At 40.4% G+C, this 26,216-nt stretch overlaps 1 protein-coding gene across 1 annotated transcript; it reads left to right on the top strand.

Annotated features, from left to right (window-relative positions):
- Positions 1-4,044: 4,044 nt before the first annotated feature.
- MYL10 (myosin light chain 10) lies at positions 4,045-25,880 on the top strand. Its single transcript, XM_071765046.1, has 7 exons — positions 4,045-4,226; positions 11,885-11,971; positions 14,736-14,811; positions 16,262-16,366; positions 19,825-19,903; positions 24,843-24,891; positions 25,636-25,880. Exons 1-7 carry the CDS (start codon positions 4,224-4,226, stop codon positions 25,732-25,734), a joined length of 498 nt encoding a protein of 165 aa, XP_071621147.1. The 5' UTR covers positions 4,045-4,223; the 3' UTR covers positions 25,735-25,880.
- The last annotated feature ends 336 nt before the right edge of the window (positions 25,881-26,216 follow it).

Genomic DNA, 26,216 nt, shown 5'->3' with positions numbered 1-26,216 from the left:
GCTCCTCACTAATTTAAGGTGATTAAGGCAAGGTGGGTGTTTCAAGGGAAGTTGCTGATTTTCTCTGGAGGGCTTGAAATCCACCTCAGCTTGGTAGTTCTTGCTGGTGGCTTTGTTGGAGTAAGCTGATCTTCTCACTTTAGTGTCTCCATGAAAGGTGGTGGTTGGTCTACACTCCTGATGACACAGTTTGCACACCTGGCAGGACTTGGAAAAAAAACTTCAGTTTGCTGCTTTGCTTTTCATTCCTATTTACATTTGGATAAATCACTGAGTATATCTGTTCCCCACCTGTAGAATAAATGAACAGCTGTGACTTAGAAGATGTTAGGAGCACAGAGCAATGAGAAAACATGGTGAGAGAACAGTAGGAGTTGGCAGTTCCACAAGGTACATTTTGCTGGAGTGCAGAGTGCCAGGACAGGGCTCACATGAGCCCTATTTTTAGATAAGGACTGGCCTTGTCTTTAGCCTTAGCACCAAATTAAATATCAGAGAGAGAGATCAAGCCTGCTCAGTGCAGAGAAAGTGGACTCCTCTGAGAAGAAGGCTGGGCTACATCTCTAAAGATCTGGGAATTTTCCCTACCTATTGTCAGGATACAGAAGGTTTCATTTCCCAAATATGATTAACTGGCACAGGTCTTCTTTTGAAGGAATGCCACTCAGAGACATGGAGGGAAACTATCTGTGTGCAGAGGAAGTGGTGTAATGTTGTGGTATGAAGTTGGTCTCAAAACTCAGTCTGCAAGAGCTGGAATGCTTACAGAGGTACTCATTATACATTTCCTATGGAACATATTCAGCATTAGTGACCTTTTTCTGTCCACACTGAACTAAGAGGCCACATTTCATTTGGCATCTCATCTCACTACAAGAATTGGCACTAAGTTCTGTCATCTGCATCTTCTTAGATAGTGAATGTTGGATGGATCAGAAATGTTTTCACGACCAGTCTCAGAGATGGAAGTTGCAAAGGCACCTAAATACACTTGATGTGGTCTTCCTGAGCAGTAATACATGTGGAATCTCACTTAAAAAGATGTTAAGATTAAAATTTAATATTGCTAACAGGAATAGAGTGCAGCCTTTTGTATGAAAAGGGTGCATGGGTGAGCAGTTAGAGCAGCACATGAAATCAGAGTCCAGTCACCTGCATTTTCTTTATAATTTTTCCATTGAAAAATGTAGTATAAATGAGTATCTATTTAATTTCCGGGCATGCAGCATTCCTCTAAGATGTCTATGGGATGATGTCCTTGTTCATTAGGCTATTAAATATTAGAGAATTAGCAATTACTCCTTCTGAACAGTGTGCAATAAACCAGCTCTGCTCTCCACCCTGCAAAGAGATCTGTGCAATCAGACCCCTGTGACACTGACATCCACAGTGCTCAGCATGAGTGCAGAGATCTACCTTTAAGTATCATTTTGCAGCATCAGAGAGTCCAGAATTAAACATGAGACATTCTGGTAGGTATTGTTAATAAAGCAAGCTGTTACCCTATACTGGATAAAGCTCATAAAGAAAGCTGTTGCCCTTGATAGGACATCAAACTTTACTTATGACCAGAGAGACACAGAGACTCTGGACTGGAAAATCTCACTGAGATCTGCAGCCAAGCTGGATCTCAGGAGACTTCCTATTATTATTTTCTTTACTAATAAATCATTGTGTTGTCTCCTTCTCAGCACAGAGAGTTCAAATAAACCTGTCCCTGTGGCAGTCTGATTCTCTGAAGGAGTGTCCTGTTCTGTTGAGTCCTGTGAGAGGCAAATAGAAAGAACTAGAAAGACAGATCAAAAAGGGATAGCAGAAAGGGCCCTAGAGGCAGACTTAAGTTTGGTATTTAATATTTCAGGTAAAATATTCACTTAGCATCAATTATCTTGTTGGGTTCCTTTTTTGTTTTTTTTGTTTTTTCTCCCCAAATGAGATTGCCTTCTGAATCAGCCAGCTCTCTAATTACCAGATTGAATGATTGAAATTTTTAGGGCAATTAAATTCAAGTCTTTCTTTTTCAGTCCTTATGTTATTTCCCCCTTCTCTCCCTCCCCTCTCCAGTCTGGAGCCTTTCTATAATTTGGAGGCAGTTGCAGAAGCAAGCAGACCTTTAAAGCCAAGATGTATGTCTCCCTTAATTCCTCTATGGATTTATTTTATAGACTAAGCAGAGAGGGTTCTGGTCTCTCAGGACATGTGCATTACCAACATGCAGTATTGTGTGGGTTTTATCCTAACCTGTCATGTCATTTAAAAACAGCTTGTGGAATTAATTTAATATAGAAATTCTGTGAAAAGACAAAGATCAATGCAGAAAATACATGCAGCATTGGAAAATGCCTGCAGATCAAGCTGGAAAACTAAGGAGCAAATTGATGAAAATAATGATGATTGATGATATCCTAGATATGAGAAAACAAAACTCCCAACAAAACAGTACAAAGCATCTGTTAACAGAGCTATTAGGGCAAACTCATGAGAGAGCTGGATGAAAAAAACATATGTATTTCTCCAGAGAAGAACACAAAATTCATGGGATGGAATCCTGGGCCCAGTGAACTCAGTGGCAAAGCTGCTGCTCATCTGGCCATCTGGTTAAGATGAGAGCACTCATCCTGCAGGACAAGGAGCCTTGTTCTTAACTGTTAGGGTGAGAACTTTTACATTGATTTCAATGGAACTGTCCCTTCCTTAAAGTTAAGCAGATGCTTCACAGTTTTGCTCAATCAGGACCTAGATCAGGACCTAACCCAGTGACCATGCTAAGTCTTTATCACTAGGAGCCCTTGAAATTCTGTAAGATTTTCCTCAAAACCCTTACTTTGAGCTTTTCAGATTACCAGACTCAATCTGGTATGCAAACCTGGGTCTGTTATCCAGCAGGCAGCTGCAGGCAAATGGACTGAGAGGGTTATTCCTGTGCTGTGTTACATTGGATATTGTTATAATGTCTCTGAAGTTAGAGCAGTGAACACCAGGCTAACTTCAACCTTGTATCCACAAGGAATTGTATTATGCTTATTTATTACTTAATTATCCCTGTAGGTGTTCGAGGTACTTCACAACAGCTAAAACAGTCCTTGCCCTGAAGAGCATGCAGTAAAATCTAATATTAGAGATGACAGCACTGCAAGGGGCTGGACCTGGAGAAAGAACAAGGTTCTTGTTGAACTAGATGCTTAATTGTATGTATGTCTCACAGCTCAGTTGATTGGATAAGCACTTTTGTGGCTCAAGGTTAGTTTTACTGATAAAAACATGTACTGCAGTTGCTGGTGTATGTTCCTGAAAAACCTATTGTTGCTGCTGCTTCTCATGCACCAATTGTCCTGTGCAGATACAGATTAGACCTTTAAGAAGTATTATTTCAGGTTTCTGTGGAATTATGCCAGTTTGTGCTGGTTAATGTTTTGACTATTGTGATAATGCCAAACATGATTTATGACTCAAATGGAATGTGCATGCATTGAGGTCCATGCTCATTCCCTTGGAGACACAGGGAATGGTTCCTATGCTGCCTTATTTTCTCCTGCTCTCAACACTGTATTTGTTACTAACATCACTTCATGCTTTGAAGTGCATGACTCTCCATCATCTTGCAGTAGCTTGAGATCTGGCCCCTGGATTTCAGGCTTGTGTGATAGATTCAGGGAAAACAGACCCGAGCTGAGTCACCTCATTGCCATCTGCAGAGCAGAGTTTTCCTAGCATACATTCCCCTTCCAGATGCACCTGTGCAAAGCTCCAGACATTTTTCTGGAGCTCTGAATGCATGCACCAGGCTCTGGAGCTCCCAGACTTCTCAGTGGCTCAGATTTATTGCTTGTTTCCTCTGCATGTTCTCAACAAACATGTTTCTCTTTCTGCTTTTTCAGGATGCTGTGCCCACTTAAACTCTGTGCCCTGTATTCATTATTCAGAAGTAAATGGGAAAGCCCCTTCAGCTCTTGCTTATTGTGAGTGCTGTACTATTGTATCCCAACTGCCTGCTCTACTTAGCTACTGCATTATTTCTGTGAAAGCAAAAGCTGTGCATGGAACAGATGCTTGGAATGGTATTGGGATCCAATTACTGCACATTTCCAACCTTACATCTATTATCTAAACTTGGAGCAGGCATATTTTTATTCCTTAGTGACACTATATAAAGAGACAATTGGCATTGTGTTCACTGGCTGACTATTTGGCAGAGAAGGGGTGGAAGAAGCAGCAGCAGCAGCATGGTAGGTTTTATTCTCTCCTATGTCTGTTTATCTCTGTATTTCTTTCTGACCCTAACAATTCAAACACAGCACTAATGATCACACTGGACCCCATGAAATCTCATACTTAGTATCACATCCAGAATGAAGATGGAGTGAGCTGTGAGTTTCCAAGGACTTTTCTGCCTTTGCTTAACAAATGAGTAAGGTAGGGAATGTACGTGCTGAAGGGAAGAGCTCATGCATAGATTTCCAAGACCAATACACTGGGGCAGTAGAGACTGGGGCTGCTGGTGTTAATTAGTGCTAAGGTCTGCTGTGGTGTGATGGGGAGTGAGGGAAAGGGATATCTCTCTAATTGTAACTGTGTTGCTCTTGAGACTGCAGGGGGAAGTAGGAAATGCTGCCGAAATTTCTGTGTCTTCTCTTTTCCCTGCTCACTGTTGCCTTTTAGCTCTGGGACTCCCAACAGCCACCTCTGCACCAAAGGTGCACGTGATGTGATTCCAAGGAGCAAAGAACAACTCCTGCCTAAGGAGCAGTGAGCAAATCAGGCTCTACCTTTGTCTGCTGCTAATTCAGAGGAATGACTACAACATTATTAAAAAATAAAGTTGGTGATTCTCTCTTTCCTTATTCTCCTTTTTGCAGGTCCTTTGCAGGCTGTCTCACAGTAATGCTGCCCAGTGTCTCCCCGAGGCCACAAAATATTTGATTCTGAGAACACTGGAGAGGGAGTTGTATATGAAAAGCTGTCTCAAAGCTTATTTCAAACTTGATCCTATTTAAGCAGGTGATGAATGTGATCCAAGTGCTGTTCTGAGCGGGATAAAATCACATTCAAAATAATTTCTAAAATACACGCACAAAACTAGGTTCTAGTTTCAGTCCAGTGTCAGTGGTTTCACACTGAGCACACAAGCCACTAATCACGTTCTTCACCACTCTTTCAGAAGTGCCTGTGCTGATTATGCCTCCTCAGTTGTGGATTTACAGGTTTCCCTTTAATCAGCTTCACTCAGGTCTGGCAGTCCTTTTGTGGGCTGGGGGGCAAGTGCTGGGTCTTTGGTTTTCCTTTTCACCTCTTATAAAATTTTATTTAACCATTTTTCTTTCCTCCTGTGCAGTTCACTGACACACCACACTGCTTGACATTTGAAGATATCTCAGGACATTCTGTGGTGAAATTGGTGAAGTTAGGAGATGGGAAAATACAGTGAGAGAGTGTTCTGTCTCCTCACTCCCAGTTCAACTGACAGTTCTCTGTGGTGGTTCTTTTCATTGTGCCTTTTGTTTTGGGAAAATATCTTCTGAGGTACCTTACCATACAGGGACACATGAAACAGATTTAAAATGGAAAGAAAAAAATAGCCTTAATGAAAGAAAGCTGAAGAATATCTTTACATAAGGAAGTGATCATTTTTTATTAATCAGAGGGAAATGCATATGTAATTATGCTAGATGAACTCTGTGGGGAGGTTTTTTTTTCTCTCTTTATGATGTCTTAAGGGATTTATAAATATTACAGAGGTTTTATAGCATCATAATATTTCAGATGTGCAGTAAAGCTACTTTCAAAGGATTAGTGCAGACAAAGCAGCATAGTAAAAAATAATTACAAGTCAGCCAGTGCTACTAGGCTCTGACATACAGGGCTGATGAGAGTGAGAGAGGCAGGGTTCAGGGAGATAATTTTTCTAACAAGAACAGACCACACAAGTGCTGTGGAATGGAGTTCTGAGAACTGTCTGCAGCTCTCTGTTAATTCCAGGGAATTTCAGTGATGTGAAGTCTGTGATGTCTCCCCACATGCTCTGTGCTGATGGAGAGGAGGAAGAAGAAAGAGGAGGAGGAAGAAAGGGGAGGAGGAGAGTCTTTGGCATTCCCAAGATTCCCATGTTTATTCAGTTGAAGCGACCAAAAGTAGATTGCATTCTGATCAAGTGTGCTTTGCAGCCTGCTTCACTCTCTGGAATGCACCACCTGTACTGAAACAAGTAGTAACCTCTGTGGAGCTGATTCTGGGAGCTTAAAATGGGGCCAGGAGTTGAACTGTTGGTGTGTGCAGCTCCACGTGGATGTGTGTGCAGAGCTGTGTCTCTGTGCAGGCAGAGGGGGGATGTTCAGCTGGGAAAGAGGAGGTCCTAAAAATGCCAGAGAAGAGATTCTGTTGGATGGGGAAAGCAGTTGGTGAATCTGGGGTCTCAGAGGTTGAGGAGTCTGTGGTTGGAGAGGTTATCTGCTGTTCCAAGATAAATCTGGGGAGATGAGACATTCTTTCTGTGTATCTGTGGAAATAAAAAGGGGGGACTGTGCTTGGGAAGGGATTGTATGTGGGGCAGAGGAGAATGTTTGCTGTATGGGAGCGTGAAGCCAGGAGGATGCAGTGCAATGGATTTTTGTATCTAGCAGGGATCAAAGGTGTGTGTCTGTGTGGGTGAGTGGGAGGGTGGGCTTGCTTCTAAAATGGAGTGAGGATGAGAAGGGAGGGATCTGTTTGTGAGTGCAGAGTAGGTAATAAAAAGATCTTCTGTTTCTCAGTTCTGATAACGTAGGTTTTTATTTGAATGATCTGAGGCTGTTGCCTGTTTGAAATGCAAATTGTGCCCTTAGAGCAGTTTGTGTTGCTTACTCCTCTAGACTGTTCCCTCAAAGGCATGCACTTGGGTTGGCCTTATGCTGCTCACCTGCCATGGAAAGGGCCTAAACCATGCTCAAGAAGGGTGACTTATCCATGCCTGGAATCTTGGGTGCAGATGCAGTGTAAATTATCTCAACAAAACAAACCTGTGAGACAATAATCCTGTCCAGTGCTGGAAAAAAACTTGGATGGGCCTGGGATGTAACTTTTGATTCAGAAGCTGGATTCAATGATAGCAAAAATTCAAAGACAGGAAATTTCAGCACTGAGGTCCCAGAGTGGATGAAAAACAAGGAGAGAATGTGATGGATGAAAAAGCAGTAGTAACTCAGAGCTAACAACATAGTGTGGATCACAGTAGGGGACAGAATCTGAGCGAGATGATGGATGATTCTGTCTTTTCTGTAGTCACGGACCTAGTTGCAGAGGAAGGAAGTATAAAATGTGGAACAGTGCATTTTAAAACTGGTAATATCTTATGTCTGCTTTGCCTTGGGGCTGAATCAACAGATAAGGGTGCAAGACAACAGAATCAGGCTCTTAGTAGTGTACACCACTGTTTTTTTCTGAAGGAATCCTAGGAGACCGACTTATCCACTGATGTCTTCTTTGGTAAAAAGAAATTAAAAAGATAAATTAATTTTCAGAGTGGGGAAGTGCTTCTGCTTGTGTTCTAGCTTTGGCTGTCAGGAAAACCAAACTACCTCATCTTTAGTTATTTAGAGTATTTTCTGAGGGATTCAAAGCATGATGGACCAAAAGGGGAACCTCAAACTGAACCAAAAATAGAGCTTCTGGCAGTGTTGCCCATTTTGCCTGACTGCCTGTGCAGACATTCTTGCTTTACATAAATGCTAAGTGCTTACTTTATTCCAGACTTACTGAGGGGTCGAGTGTGCACCTGAGCAGTCAGTGCAGAGCAGTGTCAGTTATGGAGCTGTAACCTTTGTGTTGCAGCAACTTGTCTGTTTTAACATAACTTTCTTGGCTGACTGAGAAATTTCTTGAAGTGGCTGAGGTGATAAAGTTCTGCAATAATCCTGTGTCACTTCCTTTGTATCTCTGGAGTCATGAAGCTACTGCAGCATCAGCCTTCTCTGAATTTATCAGGGTAGACAACACCTCATGTTCTGAAGTGGGAACCAAGTATTGTCAGCTTCCTCCTTTGCATGTGGAGACATAAACTGATTCTCTGCCTCCTCTTCTCTCAGGGCACCCTGAAATCGGAGCTTTCTTCACTCTGATTTACTTGAATATGCACCTTTCTCTGCAATATATAAAAAATAAATCCCTATTCTTATATGCAGAGAGCACAGGCAGTACACACATTGTTTCTGTCTGCCTGTGTCACTGGCCTTGTTCTCTCTGACACTGCCACACAGGAGGGAAACTGAGCTCAAAGGTAATGCCTGGTTCAACAGTGCTTTCATTTTGGTATGGCTCTTTTCAGTGCTTTCTTGGGACTGGATTTTGGTATGGCTCTTTTTTTTTTTTTTTTTTTTTTTCCATTTAAAACTTCTAAACCAAATCAAAAACTAAACAAGCAATGAAAAAAATCCCTTCAAAATCCAGGCTAATGGAAAGACTACTAACACTTGTAAGACAGATGAGTGATACGCGACAAGCCTGTGGTTTCTCTTCTAAAGTGAAGTGTTGTTTTCTTCACAATGGGATGATTAATATACTCAGGCAGGAATATTAATAGGTTTGTTCAGTTGTTGCAACATTCTTCCCACTGCTGTGCTATTGAGACCTCGGAATCCGAGCCCAGGGGACTCTCAGCTCTTCAGTTTCTCATCTGGCACGTTTTAGATGTCAGTCTCAAAGCACATGTTGCAAAGATAGCTCCTCTATCTTTGCAAAGTGCAGCTCAGCACACTTTACATTTTACAAATGGGGAAATCAAGGCAGACAGAAGTGATGTGTCAGTTACCCACTTGCTCCTCTCTAGGTCACCTACTAAACCCTCGATGGTTTAGAAACCATGTTTGCCCAGTTTGGTGTTGTTCTTTTTACTGTGCCAGACTTCCAGAGAGATTCTCCAGAGTCAGAATCCTGATTCTATGAATTAAAAATTCTGGAGTGTTTGGAGCTGTCAGAGAGCAGCACAGACCTATTTCTTTTCTCCTAGAGCTGCCTTTTAACTTGATTTACTCACCAGAAAGACAGCAACAACGTGCTGTGTTCTGTTCCTGCTCCACCTACTTACCCTTCAGCCTTCCTCTTGCTGCAAAAACCCCCCTCAAGATACTGATAATCCATGATGCTGTACCATTTAATGCCAAAACACTTAGCTTGAAGCTGGTGATGGAAAGCCATTCCCACTCAGCAGCTGCTCACTGACCTCTCTGAAATGTACTGGTGGTCTCAGCCCCATTCCACGAGTGGAGGGATCATAAATACAATCCACACCCAGAGATTCAGCAGGAAAAGTAAAGATAGATTGAGCCACACTGATCTCCTTTAGCATCCCTGGAGATGATTAGTGAAGTTGTGGCTGTCTCCTCCCTGGAAGTGCTCAAAGTCTGGTTGGATTGGGCTTGGAGCAACCTGTTCTAGTGGGAGGTGTCCCTGCCCATGGTAGGGGGGTTGGAACTGGATGAGCTTTAAGGAGTCTCCCAGCCCAAACCAGTCTGTGAGTCGATGATTAACCAGAGAGTAACACTGAACAGTTATCATGATGAGATTAATTTCTCCTAGGACAGTGACTGTTCCTTAGATAACTGGTCTGCAGCCTTTTTTCCCTTGAATAAGACTTCACTAATGAAAAGAAACTTTTGGTTGTATCCGTGTTGCTGAGCTATTCCTAACAGGTACTAAGAGACAGATTTTGGGTTTATCTGATCCTTTCTTATAGCCACAATCCTTGCTGAAAGCCTTACAGCACAGAGAAGCCATCCAACTGAGGAAAAATGGAGGTGTTGCCAGTGTTTAAAGTTGATAAAACCTGGAGCTGCAGCCCACTGTTGTTCATTGTGGGGCCAGCTTAAAAAAGATGCAGATTTTTTGCTAGTGTGGGGAGAATTTATCACCCTGAATTTGGATGCTGCACTTGGTCAGAGCAGAGCACTGTGTGAGAAGAGCAAAGCATCTTTTATCTTCATCAAGATGAGCACACAAGCAGAGGAGCATCAGCTCTGCTACCCCATCCCAAAACACTGAGTCCAGCCAGGTGCCCTGTGCTCAGTTCCCCCACACAGCTTGCCATGCATGCTGCTGGATAACATTTGCTTGCTTTTTACCTTGGGGAGCAAATACATGTAAATAGGGAGGATTGTTCTTAATATTTCCATTCAATCTGGAAGTGTTGAAAAACCTCCACCGGGCACCTCACGTTACATGGAAGATTGCCCATTACTGTTCAAAATAACACTTATTTCATGTGTAGGAGGAGGAGGGAATCTGTTTATTCCAAAATCAATATTTCTGTATTCATTAAATATTCCACTAACTCACTTTTTTTTTTTTTTTTTTTTTCCATGCCTGTAGTGGCATTCTATCCTTACTTTTATCCTCACTACAAATACTATTTTCTTTTAATTTCCATTCCCATTTCCAGGCTGTAGTGTTTTGCATTAGCTGATTGGAGCTTGACAGGTCTTGAGTGTGGGTATGTGGGTGAATATTTACTACAGCCCTAATTTTCAACCTGGGATCTAAAACAGGGCAGCTGAGTGTGGAAATCTGCCTGGCAAATTAAATTGATTAGACAATGTATACTTCAAACAGAGCCAAGTGGGAATATTTCCTTGAGCTGCTCTGCTCCCCAGGATATTTGAAATCAGTATTGAATTTGAACTTTTCACAGGTATTTTTATGTTGATGAAAGAAGACAGTAGAAGTTGCCTTCTGTTTCATGCAGAATAGCCCAAACTAAGCAAGACTAATTTTCCATGACATGAGAACCAGGTGGGACTATGATGATGAAGTTTAAAAGTAAGAAAGATAAAGGAAAAAAAATTATCTATCTGAAGGGAACTCAAAAGGCAATGTAGCTCATTATCCTGCCCCAAGTGAGGATAATGCTGTGGTTAAAACATTCCTGTAATCCACAGGAATCAGAGGTTTGATGCTTTACTGCAGAACAACAACTGCATTGTCTTAGGCAGGCTGGTTGGGCCCTTGTTCAAAGATACATAATGAACTCTACTTCTGACTGATATTTCAAGAGCATTAGATTCTTAGATACCATTGTAGCTTTCTCTGTCTCAGTCTTCAGATTACAAAATAGTGATAAAAGCAGGCTCGCCCTATTATTTAAGATGACTATCTCAAATATTAAAATTTTATGGGCTAGTAAAGCAATGTATTGTAGTTTCTTAGGCTGCTACATGAACTCAGACTGTCCTCCATGTGTAGAACTTCTTCCTACATAGGAATAATCTGTTTGGTCTGTGCTGGTCCAGACAGAGCAGGATTCTACATATTTCTCTGTGAATAGGAGATAATTTCCCTTTTTAGTTCCTGAACTGAGTCTTCAAGCACAGCTTCATTTTGAGGCTGGCTGCCTGTCCCTGGTTGCCTGTCCTTGCATGGGAACTGAGAAGAAGGAGCCACCATAGTCCCTTACCTGAATTGCTTGTATTTCTGGGGGCAGCATGTTGGGAATTTTAACATATATCTCCAAATGAGACTATAAATTACATCACAGAGCTCTGAGAAGCCTGTGGAGGAGGGGGAGCAGTGCTCTGCATCAGATGTTCTGGTGTAGGTGGCTGTACCCAGGGAGAGTTGGGGCTCCCAGGGGAAACAAGCAGCTGACCAGTTGTGATACCAGTTGTGTCCCACTTTGGATCCCTCACCTGTTTTTAGGCAGCACAGTGACAAGCTGTTCTTGGTTATCTGAGCTGCTTGTTTCAGGCTACAGGAAGGGAATGGCAAAAAGCCTCAGTGAGATTTTCATCTGTTACTAAAGCCACACTTTTTATCCCATTTATATACTTGTCTGTATATATTTCACCTTCTGTTAAAGGTGGAATTTGTTTTCATGGGTGCTTAGCAGAAAAAGAATATATATTTGGTCTTATTTGTGTTACAGGCTCCAAAAAAGGCAAAGAAGAAGATAGAAGGTGGTTCCAATGTATTCTCTATGTTTGAACAAACCCAGATCCAGGAGTTCAAAGAGGTTGGTCACTATTCTGCTGTTCTCTGTAGCCTCCTGTCATTGCTAATGAATAACATAGGTTTTGTTTGTAATCCTTATTCAATTCTCCATCTGCTTTAATAAAACACACAGTTGTTTTCTGAATCATCTCTGTGGTTTTGGCTAGTGTATCATCTTCCTTGTGTGTTTGTTTGTTCTTTTCTTCATTCTTTCTTTAATTCTTTCTTTCCTTCTTTTTCTCCCTACCTCACCCTCTTATTTCAGACTCCAGACTTGTTTGAAAAGCCCCCAAGCTCTTGTCCCAAAATAAAAGACAATTATAATTTCATCCACGTTAGCTCTGAATCAGGAAACACTTGAACACACATTTAAAGTTAAGTTTAAGTGGTGTTTTAAGTAAAAAGTCTTACATGGTCAAGTATTATCCTGAATAGAGATGCTTTATTGAACCAGGGCTTTAATTAGTAGACTGCTCCACAATAGCAATAGAAAATTCTCTTCTGTGCCCTTTTGATACTGCCCACAAACTAGAAACAAAACTACCAACAAGCTCTCAGCCTCCTTTCTCTGTAAATGCCAATAAAACAAAACAACATGTTGAGATTAACCAAGTCAGCATCTTTCAGCTCCCAAAGAATTTGGGATTACCTTGCATTGTAGATTCTTTGCCCAGGTACCTCTGAGGGCACAAATCTGATGTGCTGGCATAAAAGCTGAAGCATATTTAAAAATGGTTGGAGGAGTTTGTGCTCTTTTTCTGAGTGGACATTCTAGAATGCCTGTGAGGCCATCACATTTTGCACTGGTTTGCCATTTTAAATTATTCATTTTTTCCCCATTTTTTTGGGAACTCTCATTTCCAAAGCAATTTCCAGTGTGATAAATTACTACTGTTTCATTTTGTGCATGTGGCTTTCAACTTTACTTTTCATGAGGATTCCCAGCAGTAAAGCTCAGTAATGAATGAGTCTAAAAACCCATGCAAAGGATTGTGAATGTGGCCCAGTTAAATGAATTGAAACCACTAACCTTTTCCACACAGCTAATGGGAACATGTTTAATGCTTTTTTCCTAACTCTTCTACATATCTGAAGGACCTCCAGTTTTATTTTTTCCAAGGACTACTGTTTGAAGATGTACCAACAAAAAGAACTGGCCAGAGTGCTGTATTTGATAGACTCTAAATAAGATAATACCAGGAACATTGCTGGGAGGATGGTGGCAAAATAATGACAAAAACATGAGGCAGTGGAGTGGTCCAGTGAAAACTAAGACCATGTTGTGTTTAAAGGCTGCATACTTAGGACAAGCATTTCTGAAAAGTTGGGTTTGATCAGAACACTTTTATCTAGAGATTTCAAGCAGAAAATGTTTCAGTGTTGCTCTTATGCTCTCTTAAGTTCACACATTATAATATATACCTAACACTCATCCTGCCCCTGTGAGCTTGCTGGGCTCTGCTTTGCTCTTCACATTTTCTTCTGTTTTGCTTCCAAATTGTGGGGGTCACCATTTCAAGCAAGCCTCTCCAAAAAGAGGAAAAGCAACTCAAAAGAGCTGGGTTTAATTTTTATTAGGTGGTGGCTTGGCAGGTGAATGAAAGGTTATAAACATTCATGCTCCAAGTAATCATATGGGCAAACTGGAATGTGAGCAGAGGGGCTCTGTAAGAAACTGGAGGTAAAACTACATGAAGATATGTTGATATAATATGTTGATATTATATCATAATGGAAAGAAGTGCACCCTTTAGAGCAGGAGACTTTAAAACTCTGCAAGACAGTGTAGCAGGAGTGGAGTAGCTGTATTCTCAGGAGAACATTGTCTTTCATGATAATAGTGAAGCAAGAACAATTCCTGGTCATTGTAAAGAGACACTCTGATATTGATGTGCATGTCAGACAGATAACCAGCTTCAGAGACATGCCTGGTTCTGCTGATATTCCCCACAGTATGACCAGGGGAATTTCAGGTTGTTAAAATCTTTCAAAATCAATGAAACATTAAAAGTGTGATGGCAGGGAATAAGCAGACATGCAAATAGGTAGATAGATAGGCATTTAGCTGGTTTGCTAAAGTACATAAATTCTGTGTCAGCTGGAAGAAAAAAAAAACTGTCTTTTGTTTAATCAAAATTTTGCCTGACAAGAAATATTTAAGGTCAACACATCCAGGTCAGTCACAAGGTCAGCACAGAGTACAGCTGGAAGGATGCAGCTTATTAGAAAGGAAAAAAACTTGAAATAAATAATACTTGGAGTAAATAATACTTTGAACTCTATACTTCTCAGTACTTTTGAAAATTCAGGTATCTATGTATGAAGGACATTTTGAGGCCTAGAAGAAATTGACTTTAGCTTCACCTACAGTAATTAAATTCACAGAATATGATAGCTGCACAAAAAATGAGTTATGGGAAAGGTAAAACTATACAGAGTAACCACTGAGTAAATCCTCCTTAACTAAAGCCTCCCTAATTCAAACCTTTATGGGTTAAGGCCTGACTGGCTGGAGCTGCCAGCATTGGCTTCAGCCCAGCTACACGCTGCACTGAGCATTAATTTAGTAAGAAGAAGTTTGGGTGGGTTTAATTAAGCCCCTTGCCAAGATACAGTAATGTGCTGAAAGTGAGGGAAGTGCAATAATGTGGCATGATGTGGATGAATCAAAGGAAGTTAAATTTTCTTCTTTACAGCATGAATATAATCCCCCCTGGACTGGTGTGTGTGCTTGCAGCACTGTTCACTGCAACATGGCAATAAATTCTCCTTTTTTCTTCCAACAGGCTTTTACCATCATGGATCAGAACAGGGATGGCTTTATTGACAAAGCAGACTTGAGAGACACATTTGCTGCACTAGGTAAGCTGGTAGCAATAATTAAATTCTTAAAAGAAAGACAGCTTAAATTTCAAGCATATAAGAAAAGTTTTTATTAGAATTACAGTGGGGGAAGTAACGCAATACACAGGAGGCAAAAGGAAACCTTTTCAATTTGATCCTTCTCCTTTATGGTAGCTCCTATCTTTCTCCATAGCTCCAGCTGGAGCAGCCACTTCCAGCAGGGAAGTGAAGGCCTCTCTGGGACTCACTGGCGGGTGCAACAGAGCTGGCAGCTCTCCAAAGGCACTGAGCCCTCCCCTGCAACTATTTCATAAAGAGCCCACCCAAGCAGGGGTCCATGCCAGGCATTTCTGATTTGCCTCTGAATCCAGGCTTCACAGGCTGCACCTTTTTCATCTGGGAGCCATGCAATATCTACCAATTAACATTGTTATGGCTGAGCTGCCCCTCTGCCCACACAACTTGAAGAAGGGCTTCCTGTGAGGCTCTGTGCCCTGGTGCTTTTATGCAGGGTGGAATGTGCATGTCATGAGATTAGGTATTGTCCATTCCACTCACATCACAGTCCTGGTAATATCAAGCAGACTGAAGAGAATCTTCCCAAGGAAAGGGAAAAATCAAAATGTTCATGGTCCCAAACCTGGAGTTTGTATTCTAGTTGCAACATTTGAGGCTTGAACAGTGATGTAGGCATTTGGGCTTCTGCCATCTGGATCTTATTAAAAAGAGTTTGATAAGAATCTTTAGTGCTCCCTGGGGTGGAATCAGATGCCAGAAGAGTCAGTGCAAAGAGCAGAAGCTCCTGAACTCTTTATTGTGACAATGAGGTTTGCAAACTTTGGCCTGTAGCTACTGTTACCATGAAATATTTATTTCTTAAGGCCAAGTTCTGGTATCTTTCCTGTTCAGTGAAGCCCTTCAATGCCTATAAAGTACAGACACAGTAAATTACCACTCAATTTGTTGCCAGGGTTTAGATTCTCATCAATAGGACTGCACAGTGATGGAGAAGGGGTAGGACTGCACAAGGATGGGGAAGGGATACAAGTGCCCAAGTCATCCATCTGCCCTCTGCTCAGGAAGACATCTCAATAAACAGGAGGGCAAGGACTGAGACCTTGGATTCACTTCAGTCAATTTGAACCCTGCTATATTAGTATCACTGAGGCCTGTACTTCACCTAAGGTAAAAAAATAATAAATAATAAAAAAAAATTATTTGGAAGTGCCCCTTGTTTCATCCACTGCTGGCCAGGTCTGTGTTATTTATCCTTCTTACTCTTTCAGTCCTTTGATCTTAGAGCCAGCTCTGCCAATTTGTTTTACACCAGGGTATTCTGGAGTTGTGTTCTACCATGTTATTAGCAAAGTTGCACAGAGCCCTGAGCTCCCCGGTGGGAGGAGATGAATGGGAATCATTTTTGGAAACACAATTTGTGATTTATTATGAAAAATGATCTCTGCTGCAGGTCGTCTGAATGTCAAGAATGAAGAGCTTGAAGACATGGTGAAGGAGGCGCCAGGTCCTATTAACTTCACTGTCTTCCTTACTATGTTTGGGGAAAAGCTGAAAGGTAAGTACCTCTGGGGGGTTGGAGAGGTATCTGTCAGAGATCCTCAGCACTGAAATATCTTCAGCACCTTGCAAATTAGAATAATGTATCCACAGAACTATGCTTCAAGGCAAGGAGTGAGCTCCATTTTTGCAGACAGAGCTGAAGTATGAAAAGGCTGAGGGACAGTCCAGAGGACAGTTGAAAGGTGTGATTTCAGCTTACAGAAGCTAAGATGAAAGTGGGAAGTTGAAGTCCAGAAAGTAATGAAATCCCAGCAACCTGGAGAACAGTGCAGATGAGTTACTCACCATCAGTGTGTTACATCAGTGCTACCACTCCCAGGGTTAGCTGTTTTCTAAGTGGATTTTCAGTATTTCAACAAAATCTTTCTGCACTCCTTTGGCTCACTCTGCAAACATCACATCTGCATCATTCCTGCAGAGCAGGGTATGAAGTAGCAAAATGGCCTTCCCTCATTTTCTGTATTAGTTGTAACCCAATGTCCCAGCCTTGCTTTCCCTTGAGGTCAATTGTGATTTTGCCATTGGGTGAAGATTTCACTGAATAACTTTTAGTGGAGTACAGAAATAGAAAGAATGTAATCACAGTGGATTTATGATCAGAAGGGAGATAGATTTTGCCCCTGGCCACAGAATATGTAGGGATCACTGTAGGGAGTTCAGAAAATGTGATAGTGAATTTGTTGTGGGACTTAGTAATTTAGTATCTCATCCTGTTCATGGCTAGAAACTGCAAGAGAGGGAGTGTTGAGCCTAAGAGCTACCACTCTTCTGTCATCTTTCTGTATGTATTAGAGATAGGTTGACCTTCAAGGCAAGGTTGGCCTTAGCCAAGCACATTCCAGAAGTTTGTTAAAATAACCAGTACACAGAAAAATGGAAAAGCCTGATCCCATCCTCTTAAAAATATTTATTAAATAATTAAATAATAATTATTAAACCTGGACTCTGGCTTTATGTTGCTGAGCACAATTTCAGTAAAGGGCTTTCTATGCTTGGAATAGAAACTAGAGAGGTCTGAAAGAAAGAATTAATGTAGCTGCTCCTTGAAGAAATACACCATTGCTAAGGATCACAGCATGTCTGGAATGTGTAAGAGGTGTTGCAGAAGACTGCAGACTGACACCAAGGTGGGGATTTTATTACCCAGACATCAATCTGTCTTGATCACAGTGATACTTCCACCTTTACATTCCAGGTGTCAGCTTACAGAGTAGGTAGTGCTCTTCCTCAGAATCTTCCCTCTGGGATATGTGACTATTCTCATGGGGTGCCCTGCTACCCAGTCCTGTCTATTTGTGATGCTTATATCCCAAAGAGCATGGAAATGAGCTCTTCTTCTTTCTCCTCTTCCCTCTTGTCTCTTGAAATCGTTGAAGCTGGCAGAGTCCAGCCCTGCCAATTGTGTGGCCTAAAAACCAGAGCCAGCACAGGAAGGTGAATGGTAAAGCAGAGCCCTCTTGTCTGCAGGTTTCCTGTTGGCTACTAGCAGAGCAGGAGGGTTTTTTTTTAATTTCCATTTGGTGAAGGGAAAATCACAGCTGTGCTTGTCATGCCCTTCTGGTTGGGTTTGTCATGCAAAGGAAGCAGAGCCAAAAGACTGCACATTCCCAATCAAAACTAATTGGGATGAAGAGGCTTTGTAGTGCAATTAGAAAGGGAGAAAGGGCTAGAGGAAGTGGATATGGCAATTTTGCAACACTCTTTATTAGCTAAGTACCACTCAGAGAATTTGGTGAAAGGTGCTTTCTAAGTAAAATTTGTTGTGCTATAATTGATTTCTGTCATAAAGGGGAAGCTGGGATTTTCAGGACGAGCTTTAGCTTTGTATCTTGAGATTATGATGCCAGATGAACAGCTAACAAAACTCAGTTTATGTTAATGCCAACCACATGGAGCTGTTTCTACAGGGAGTCAGAATAATACAATTTGTACAGAAAACAGAGATGCCGCACATCAAAGCAACCACTTTATTTACCAGCTAATCAATAAAGAATGCCTGCTGCATTGCTTCTCTTCAAAGCCAAAGTCCAAGGATATGACAGAGTAGAAAATGTAAAACACAGTAAGAAAAAAAAATCCCCCACACAGTGGTGACTACTTAAAATGCAGACCTTTCCTCAGAGCTGGAAGATGTTTCTCTTCATGGGACAATCAAAACACTCATTAAATAGCAATGCTCTTTGTATTGATCATATATTCATTGCTTTTTCAATACATTGCCTGCAGCTTGGCAAAAAAATAGACATGGCCAGGGTGTGACAAGAAGGAGACCACATAGCCTTAGGTTTATTCACTGTTAGATCCATTAAGATACCACTAATCCTTGTGATCCCTTTAAAACAAAGGAAACTTAGAAGGCATCAGGAGTGAGTGTAGTCATTAGAGCAGGGAATCTTGACTGGGTTCTATTCTGGTTCTATATCTGCCCAACTGCAATTCTTATTACATTTTTAAAATCATACTTGCCACATTGCAGCACCTTAAATAGCTTAATTTGTCCGTGGCTCACTCTACCTGTAGTTATAAATAATGATTTGTAGCATGTGTACTACTGTAACATTTTCAAATCTGGGGGAGCAGTCAGAACAGAGTGTGCAGCATATCCTTTGCTATGAGTTAAAACTGTGAGTACACTCAGAATCTGCAGTATTACAGAATAGTCAGAAACCCCAGCCAAGATTAAGGCACTGTGAAAGCTAGGTCCTGACCCAGTTTTTTTTCCAGTCTAAATAGATAGGACAGATAAAGGATGGAAGAAAAGGAAGACTCTTACTATCATTTTACAGCTGGGAATGCAGGAGCAGGGAAATTAAAGTCATACCAAAAGTCTGTGGCCCAGATAAGAGTAGAAGCAAAATCTTGGTGCCATAGTCTTGTGCTTTGAGCTATCCTGTTTCCCTAACAATGAAGAGATACTTAAGTGGAAGGTCACCACAGAACACAAGTGCAAATCACCATTTTTATATTGATTATCCTATTTCCATTCATTCCATTGACATTCTGATTTTATGATGAGCTCTAATTCCTTTAGTGAGGGAATAACCTCTTCTCTATATAGTGAAGAACAAGTAACAACAAAAAGTGTTTTTACAAGGAATGTATAGTACAAGATCAAAGGAAGCCAGAGAGGGAACCAGTTTGTTATATTTTCATTTCTGAAAGCCACTAATCCTCTGGGTACTGATATTGGAGACCAGTTCCTGGAAGTTTTCTCTCCTGCAGTCATGGAATAGATATGAGTTATTATTTTTAAGCTTCTGAGCACTGAACTGTTCACCTCTATTGTTTATCTGACGTGACAAATGCTGCTGACTTAAGGAACCTTTGTCTTCAAACTTCTCACTGCAGACTTCTCCATTTTGCACTGTTTTCAAGAGAATGCAATTACTTAGCAAGTATTCAGCAGCTACAGAAATACATCCAGGCCTCTAAATTATATTTTATTAATTTTAGGCACGGACCCAGAAGAAACCATTCTGAATGCTTTTAAGATTTTCGACCCAGAAGGAAAAGGCCACATAAAAGCAGACTAGTAAGTTGATTTCAAATCTTTTAAAAAGAATAATAATTGCACAAGCCTAAAGAACTGCTTAAAAGCTTTATTTTTCACAGTATTTTAAGAAACAGAGGAACTGTCAGGCAGAGAAACATTGAGCTTTGTAAACCAGAGTTAAAAGACTGGACTGTTGAATGCATTTGTATACAAAAAAGACATGTTATTGTCTTCAGACATGGCAAGAGGCAACGGAAATATAATCACATGTAGGCCATTAGATAGCCTTTTTTGAAGGTCTGGATATAAATCAACACATTACTCCCTGTAAATTAACTCCATATGTAAAATTAAAATGAATGTCTGGTGCCTAACTCACAGAGTGTTTGACTAAAATGGGAAAGCTGTCCCCTTCTAAAAAAAGTGATCAATTTAATGAAGTCTGGGACATTTTCCTTGTTACGTGTTTACCATTTGAGCCTTCTGCTTCCAGACAATAATTTGCTGTAAAATTCCACGATATATGTTGGGAGCCAAACCAAATAATACTGTTAATAATGTGGCAATTATTGTCAATATGGTTATTTTTAAATAAGGAGGCAGAAACTAATTTGTATTCCTAACCTGTTACACCAACAAAGCAAGGTAAAAGGACTTTAACTGCTAATTGCATAAATGTAAATCCTCACTGCACTGCCCAAATAGTATAAAAAGGCCTTTGGGTACACGAGATACAAGACATCAAATCAGGGCAGTGGATGAGGAGGTCTGACCTCTGGCTCCAGTGAAATGCTCTATGTGCCAAATTCATGTGTATGCTTAAATTCTTTGGTGATTTGGTTTGGTTTTGAATTCTTTACCATAGCAGCTACTTTAGGTAGATGTTATAAAGCATAATATGCATAAGAAGTTTATTAGGAAGCCATGAGTTACAAAACTGTATTTGCATCAAGGAGTTCTGCTGATTGTGTGATACAATAAATGGAAACTAAACCTGTTACTACAACCTCTGAGGTGAATTTTTCCATGACATTATCTGTGATAATGTCTGTTTATTGATCTCATGAAGGTTAGTTAAAAATGCAAAATTCACCCACATTTCCTTCTGTTACCAATATGCTTTTCTATGACAGTGGCACTCAGTTCCCAGTGGATATCAGAGCTGTGCTATGGTAAGCAATATACAAAATAAAAGCAAAGGTCTTTTCACTAAAGAACTTCCAAATTTAAACACAATGGATGTACCAAACAATCATAAGGAAGGTTATCAACCCTCCTGTTGCTTTGGGGTTAACATTACCCAAACAGCTTGGGAAGAAGAGTCAGAGAAATACATCACAAGTGACTCAAAAAATCAGAATAAAATGTATTATTTTGTAAAATATGTATTACATATGAAAAAGCCTCTTGCCAAATAGGACAGATCCTGTTTGACAGACTCAATGGCAGTGAAATCACAGCCATGAAACTCAACCTTCTGATAATACCCAACCATGAAATGCTGTATTTCCCACCACTGTCTGTAACAATATACTGCATACAAAATCTGCAACTTGCCACCCTGTGTCCAGTTCTACATTCCTTGGATGCTGGAAGGAAGTTGGATTTGGGGGCAAATTAGGAATGCAGGATCACACTCCAAAAAGATGAGAGAGAAATACTTTTATTTTTCCTTGGTGGAAAAGGTCAACTTTGTCCCCACTCCCACTGCTCTGCTAACATAGACAATTGTTTTAGCTCATCACCACAACAGAGCATAATGTTTACTTATTAGACCCGAGGGTAATGTTGATCATTACAGAACAAACCATTAAATCAATTCCATGAATGTCTTTGAGGTTTAATTTCTATTCATATCCTTCCAAAATTTAGACATTTGAAGGTTTTGAAATATTTTTTTATGCTGGCTCATACAGCCATTTCAATATGACAGTTAATGTTAATAAATAATATTTCTCCATATTAAAAAATCCTGGAATGTCTCTCTCCAAAACCATCCATCCTGACCTTTTAATCACAACTTCTTTTTATGTTCATGGAGTTAACATCCTTCTGGGGATTTTTATGTCTCTCCCTCTGTGTGTTTTCACCTCTAGTCTGGAAGTGACTCACTTAGTCCATCTGATGGTAGCTGGGATGGAGTCTTCTAACCTTTCCAGAAGCTCCAGGAGTTTATAAGTTACTTCCAAATTCAGTGACAGACTTTGTTTGTCTGCATCATTATACCACACATAAAATCCTTCCTATACCATGATGTCAAAAAGAGAAAATGCTTTAGGTAAGATTCTCAGCTGGTGTAAACTGGCACAATGCTTGGAAAGGTTGGAATGATTCAGTCCCAAATGCCATTTATTTGACAAAGTGAGTTAGGCCAACATCAACTGTGTCTCATGCTGATGCCAACAAAACTTTGTGGGGTTGAACCAGATGGAAATGGACCCAGGAACTTTACATGAATTCTGCACCTTTGGAGATTGGTTTGGCTGAGTTAGTGATGTTTCTCTTCAGAGTTTTAGAGCTCTGTTCATTTCAGCTCACCTTTTTTTCTCCAAGACAGCAAACCCAATGGAAAACCAAATGTCCCAGAGATTCCATAGGTAATTTTAAAAAGGTTTTGAAAATATAAGGATGCAACAAAATATTTTTAACTGTAGAAGGAACTGGTGTCAACCAGGACAAGAGAGAACATTTCAGCTCTCATCTCAATGCCAATGGATGTTCTTTTTTGCTTGGGGGACACTGATTTTTATTTTTCTTTTGAGAAGCAAATTGTCTTTAAAAAAGAAAACTAGATACACAAAGAGTGCATAATCTCTAGCTTTGGAAACTGTGAGTGTTAGTTTCTCTATAACATAAATAATGGAAAAAGTGCATAGATCCTTAACTCAGTCCTTCTTCCTTACGAGTGTGCCAGAGCCTACTGGGCTGTGCATCAGGAGATTATAATTAGATCTTTGATCTTTTCCCTTAAATAGTTTTAGCATGTGAATAGAAGACACATAGTGCCCAGATCTTTTTAATTCAGTCCTGTTTTTGATGAAGTTTATTTGTGACTTCTGGCAAAATTGCTGGAAATACATCCTTGTATTCACCAAGCTCCTTCCTGCCTCACACGTCCTATTTACATTTGCTAATGCTGTTTGCCTCAGTGCACATATAGCAAATAATCAATTTATGCTGATGAGAATGATCTCTGCTCTTCCACCCACTGATCATTTGAGAATTCCACTTTAAAAAAATGCAGTCACATAACAAATGTCCTGATAACAAAACAGAAACACCATATGAGAGAAAAAGGTGAGGAAAGACTTTGGTAGCTAAAAAGTCAGCACAGTAATGCAGGAAAATATGCAGAAATAGCTTAAGCTCTGTCTGTAACTTCAGTTTATTTCCCAAAACTTGCATGGGTATTTTCACTCTTTTCCTTGTGGGTAAGATTCTTGTTCCTTACCTAGAAACAACTTCTTCCACTTTTCCCTTTCTGTCCTTCCAAATGAACACTTCACATCACCAGGAAAGAGATTCAGAAGTGTATATGGCTCACCTGCAAAGTGGAACATGCCTTTGTTGTAGCCTTTTACTGAAAGAAATATACATGTAAGAGATATGAGGAGGCACAGTGGTAGCTTTGCTATCAAAGCTACACTTAGAGCTACACTTTCTCACTCAAGATGCATGGTGAATGGGAGCAGAAAGGAAAGCTTTACTCTACTGCCTGAACATCTGCATCCACAGCAGGTGAAGGCTGCTCATATGCTGGCATGATTGCTGTTATAAAGGGTTTCAAATATTCACTTTAAGAAGCAGAAAGGGCTGTTTTCCAAAAGAGCTATGGCTCTCCCCACAATTCTTAAAAAAGCAGCCTTTTTTTCTACAAACTAAAATAGGTTTCTGTACTTGTTTCAGCCTTTGTTTTTGTAAATAGACTGCTCATCTGTTACCACGAGCTTACAGGTTGGTTTTCTGATCTAGAAAAAATCCTGATAATGTTATAAATAACTTTGGTAGTAACAAAATGAGACAACTCTGTCTTTCCAGTGTGAATGCAATCTCTTTGAGATTAATATAGGAATTCTTCAAGAGGAAGAAGAAATTATTTGTGCAGGTGAAGGGGATGTTTATGTGATATAGCTGTTTTCATACTGGTGGATGTTCAGGCACACTGTGCATGTACTGCCCTCAGCACATGAGTAACTGGGTGAAATATAAAAGCCTTTTATCTGAAAGGGTTAGACTAGAAACACTAATCATTCTTCCTGGCTTTTCTATTCACCTATAAACTTAGGTAAAAAAAAATCAGATGCCCAACTGACTTCTCACAATGAGTTTGAAAACAAAGGGTAAATCAGCTGAGAGTCTGTCCCAAAAATATTCTCTTTGATGTAATTGCATCATAGGATGCAGATTGTCTGTGGGATAAGCTCCTTGTTACAGTGCTGTAACTCCAGACCAAGACATTGCACTGTGAAATACAACAGGTCTCACACAGTTCCACAGTCTCCTCTGGGAATGGCTGCATGCAAATAAAGGGATTCTCAGATGATGATTTGGAATAACTGTCTCTTTCAAGTCCTCTTTTTCATTTCATGCTCTGTTCCTTTCATCCTCAGATTTTACAGAAAATATTCTCTCTTTCGGTTTTGTTAAGTGTTCCAAACTTTAAACATCAAGTGAGAAAACCTCCTGGTTTAGGTTAAGATAAGCATACAAAATTGCTGTATTTCAATTAGAGTAATAACCTTAAACAATTTTAAACCTCTATAAAATGTCACAAAAGCAAAATAAGTTGGCAGAGCGAGGAATTGACACTGATGGGTGCCCACAGAAAATCTCTTACAATGTCGTGGAAGGATTAACAGCTTTAATTTATGCAGTCACACAGATTTTCTTTCATGCAACTTCAGGAGGGATCTCACCATCTGAATTGTCATGTGCCATTATCACCCTTTAATCAGGTTATTTCATTTTATTTGAACAGCATCAAAGAAATGCTTATGACACAGGCAGACCGGTTCAGTCAAGAAGAGGTAAGGCCCTTCCTCTCTTCTGTCTCCAGCTACTGTTCAGTGATGAGTATTTGCCCCTCTTTAGTTTCATGAGTTCAGCTAAAATCCAAACTGAGAGAAGGCTGATGCCAGCTCTAGCAATTAGGAACAATTCATGGCATCTCTTCTGAGTAGCACCACGGCTAAATCAAAGTCAAACAGATTCTTTGGACTTCCATCCAAGTGCAAGCATGGCCTATCTCTGGCTGTTCTTCCCTATGGTGAGCTGGGCACTGAATTTACTGGAGTTCAAGTGGGTGTGGGTGAGGACTGTGATCTGGTTTCCATTTCTTTGAGACCTATTTTCTTAGAAATCTGAAATTAGTTCTGAAAGGAGGTACTGATTTTGTGGTTTGTTGTGAGACTGAACATGGACTCTGCTGGCTGGGAGGAATGCAGAGGGACTTTATGTTCAGAAGAGCAGATTTTGTGGAGTTGGTTCATGGCAAGAACAGACAGGAGTGGAGACTGGAGTACAGTATTTGGCCAGGGCTTACCTGGATTTCAGGGAGAGCTCTTTTTGACAGGAAGCTTCTGGGGCTCTAGCAGGACTATGAACTAGTTCTGTCCTAATCCCTATTTAAGTTTTACTGAATCTAAGGGAAATTTTTCCATAGTGGTTAATGGATCAAAGCAGAAGGAAGCTGAAGTGGGTTGAAGATGAAAAGCAATACATGTTACTATCCCAGAGTCCTACATTTGTAACTCTTTTCTCCTGTTTGGCAGATCAACCAGATGTTTGCTGCTTTCCCTCCAGATGTCTCTGGTAATCTTGACTATAAGAACCTCTGTTATGTTATCACGCATGGTGAGGAGAAAGACTAAGAGGAAAGAGATGAGCTGCTGTGGTGATGCACCAAGCTATTTCATAATGCTTTTGTGTGCAGTACAAAGGGCTAAACATTCAGTATGTGAAGCCATGTGGTCATCAGAAGAGAACCAATAAAACAATTGAAATTAGATTAAAGTTATTTAATGCTCCTGTTTTTATAAAAGATGAAAATACCAATTTTGTGAGTTTTTTCCCATCCTTTTTTTTTTTTCTGTCAGTGGTTTGAAATGGAATTTTCCTGATGAACTGGTGCTTTCGTGATTTATTGACAATCCTAATGTTCACCAGATGGTCCATTGGGCACTGCAGTGTTGCTTAACCTCTTCTCTTTTATACATAAGCTCCATGTGCTAATTGAGAAATCCTCTAACTTATTGCACCAGGAAGAGCACTTGGTAAATAGAATTATGTTCCATTTCACAGCCCCTAGCAATGAAAGTGTAAATAAAACAATCTTATGCTCTTGTATGCTCTT

The sequence above is a fragment of the Heliangelus exortis genome, chromosome 21 (assembly GCF_036169615.1).
Source record: "Heliangelus exortis chromosome 21, bHelExo1.hap1, whole genome shotgun sequence".
Taxonomy (NCBI): domain Eukaryota; kingdom Metazoa; phylum Chordata; class Aves; order Apodiformes; family Trochilidae; genus Heliangelus; species Heliangelus exortis.
Note: the sequence above shows the minus strand (reverse complement) of the source record. Positions and strands in the feature narration are given on the sequence as shown.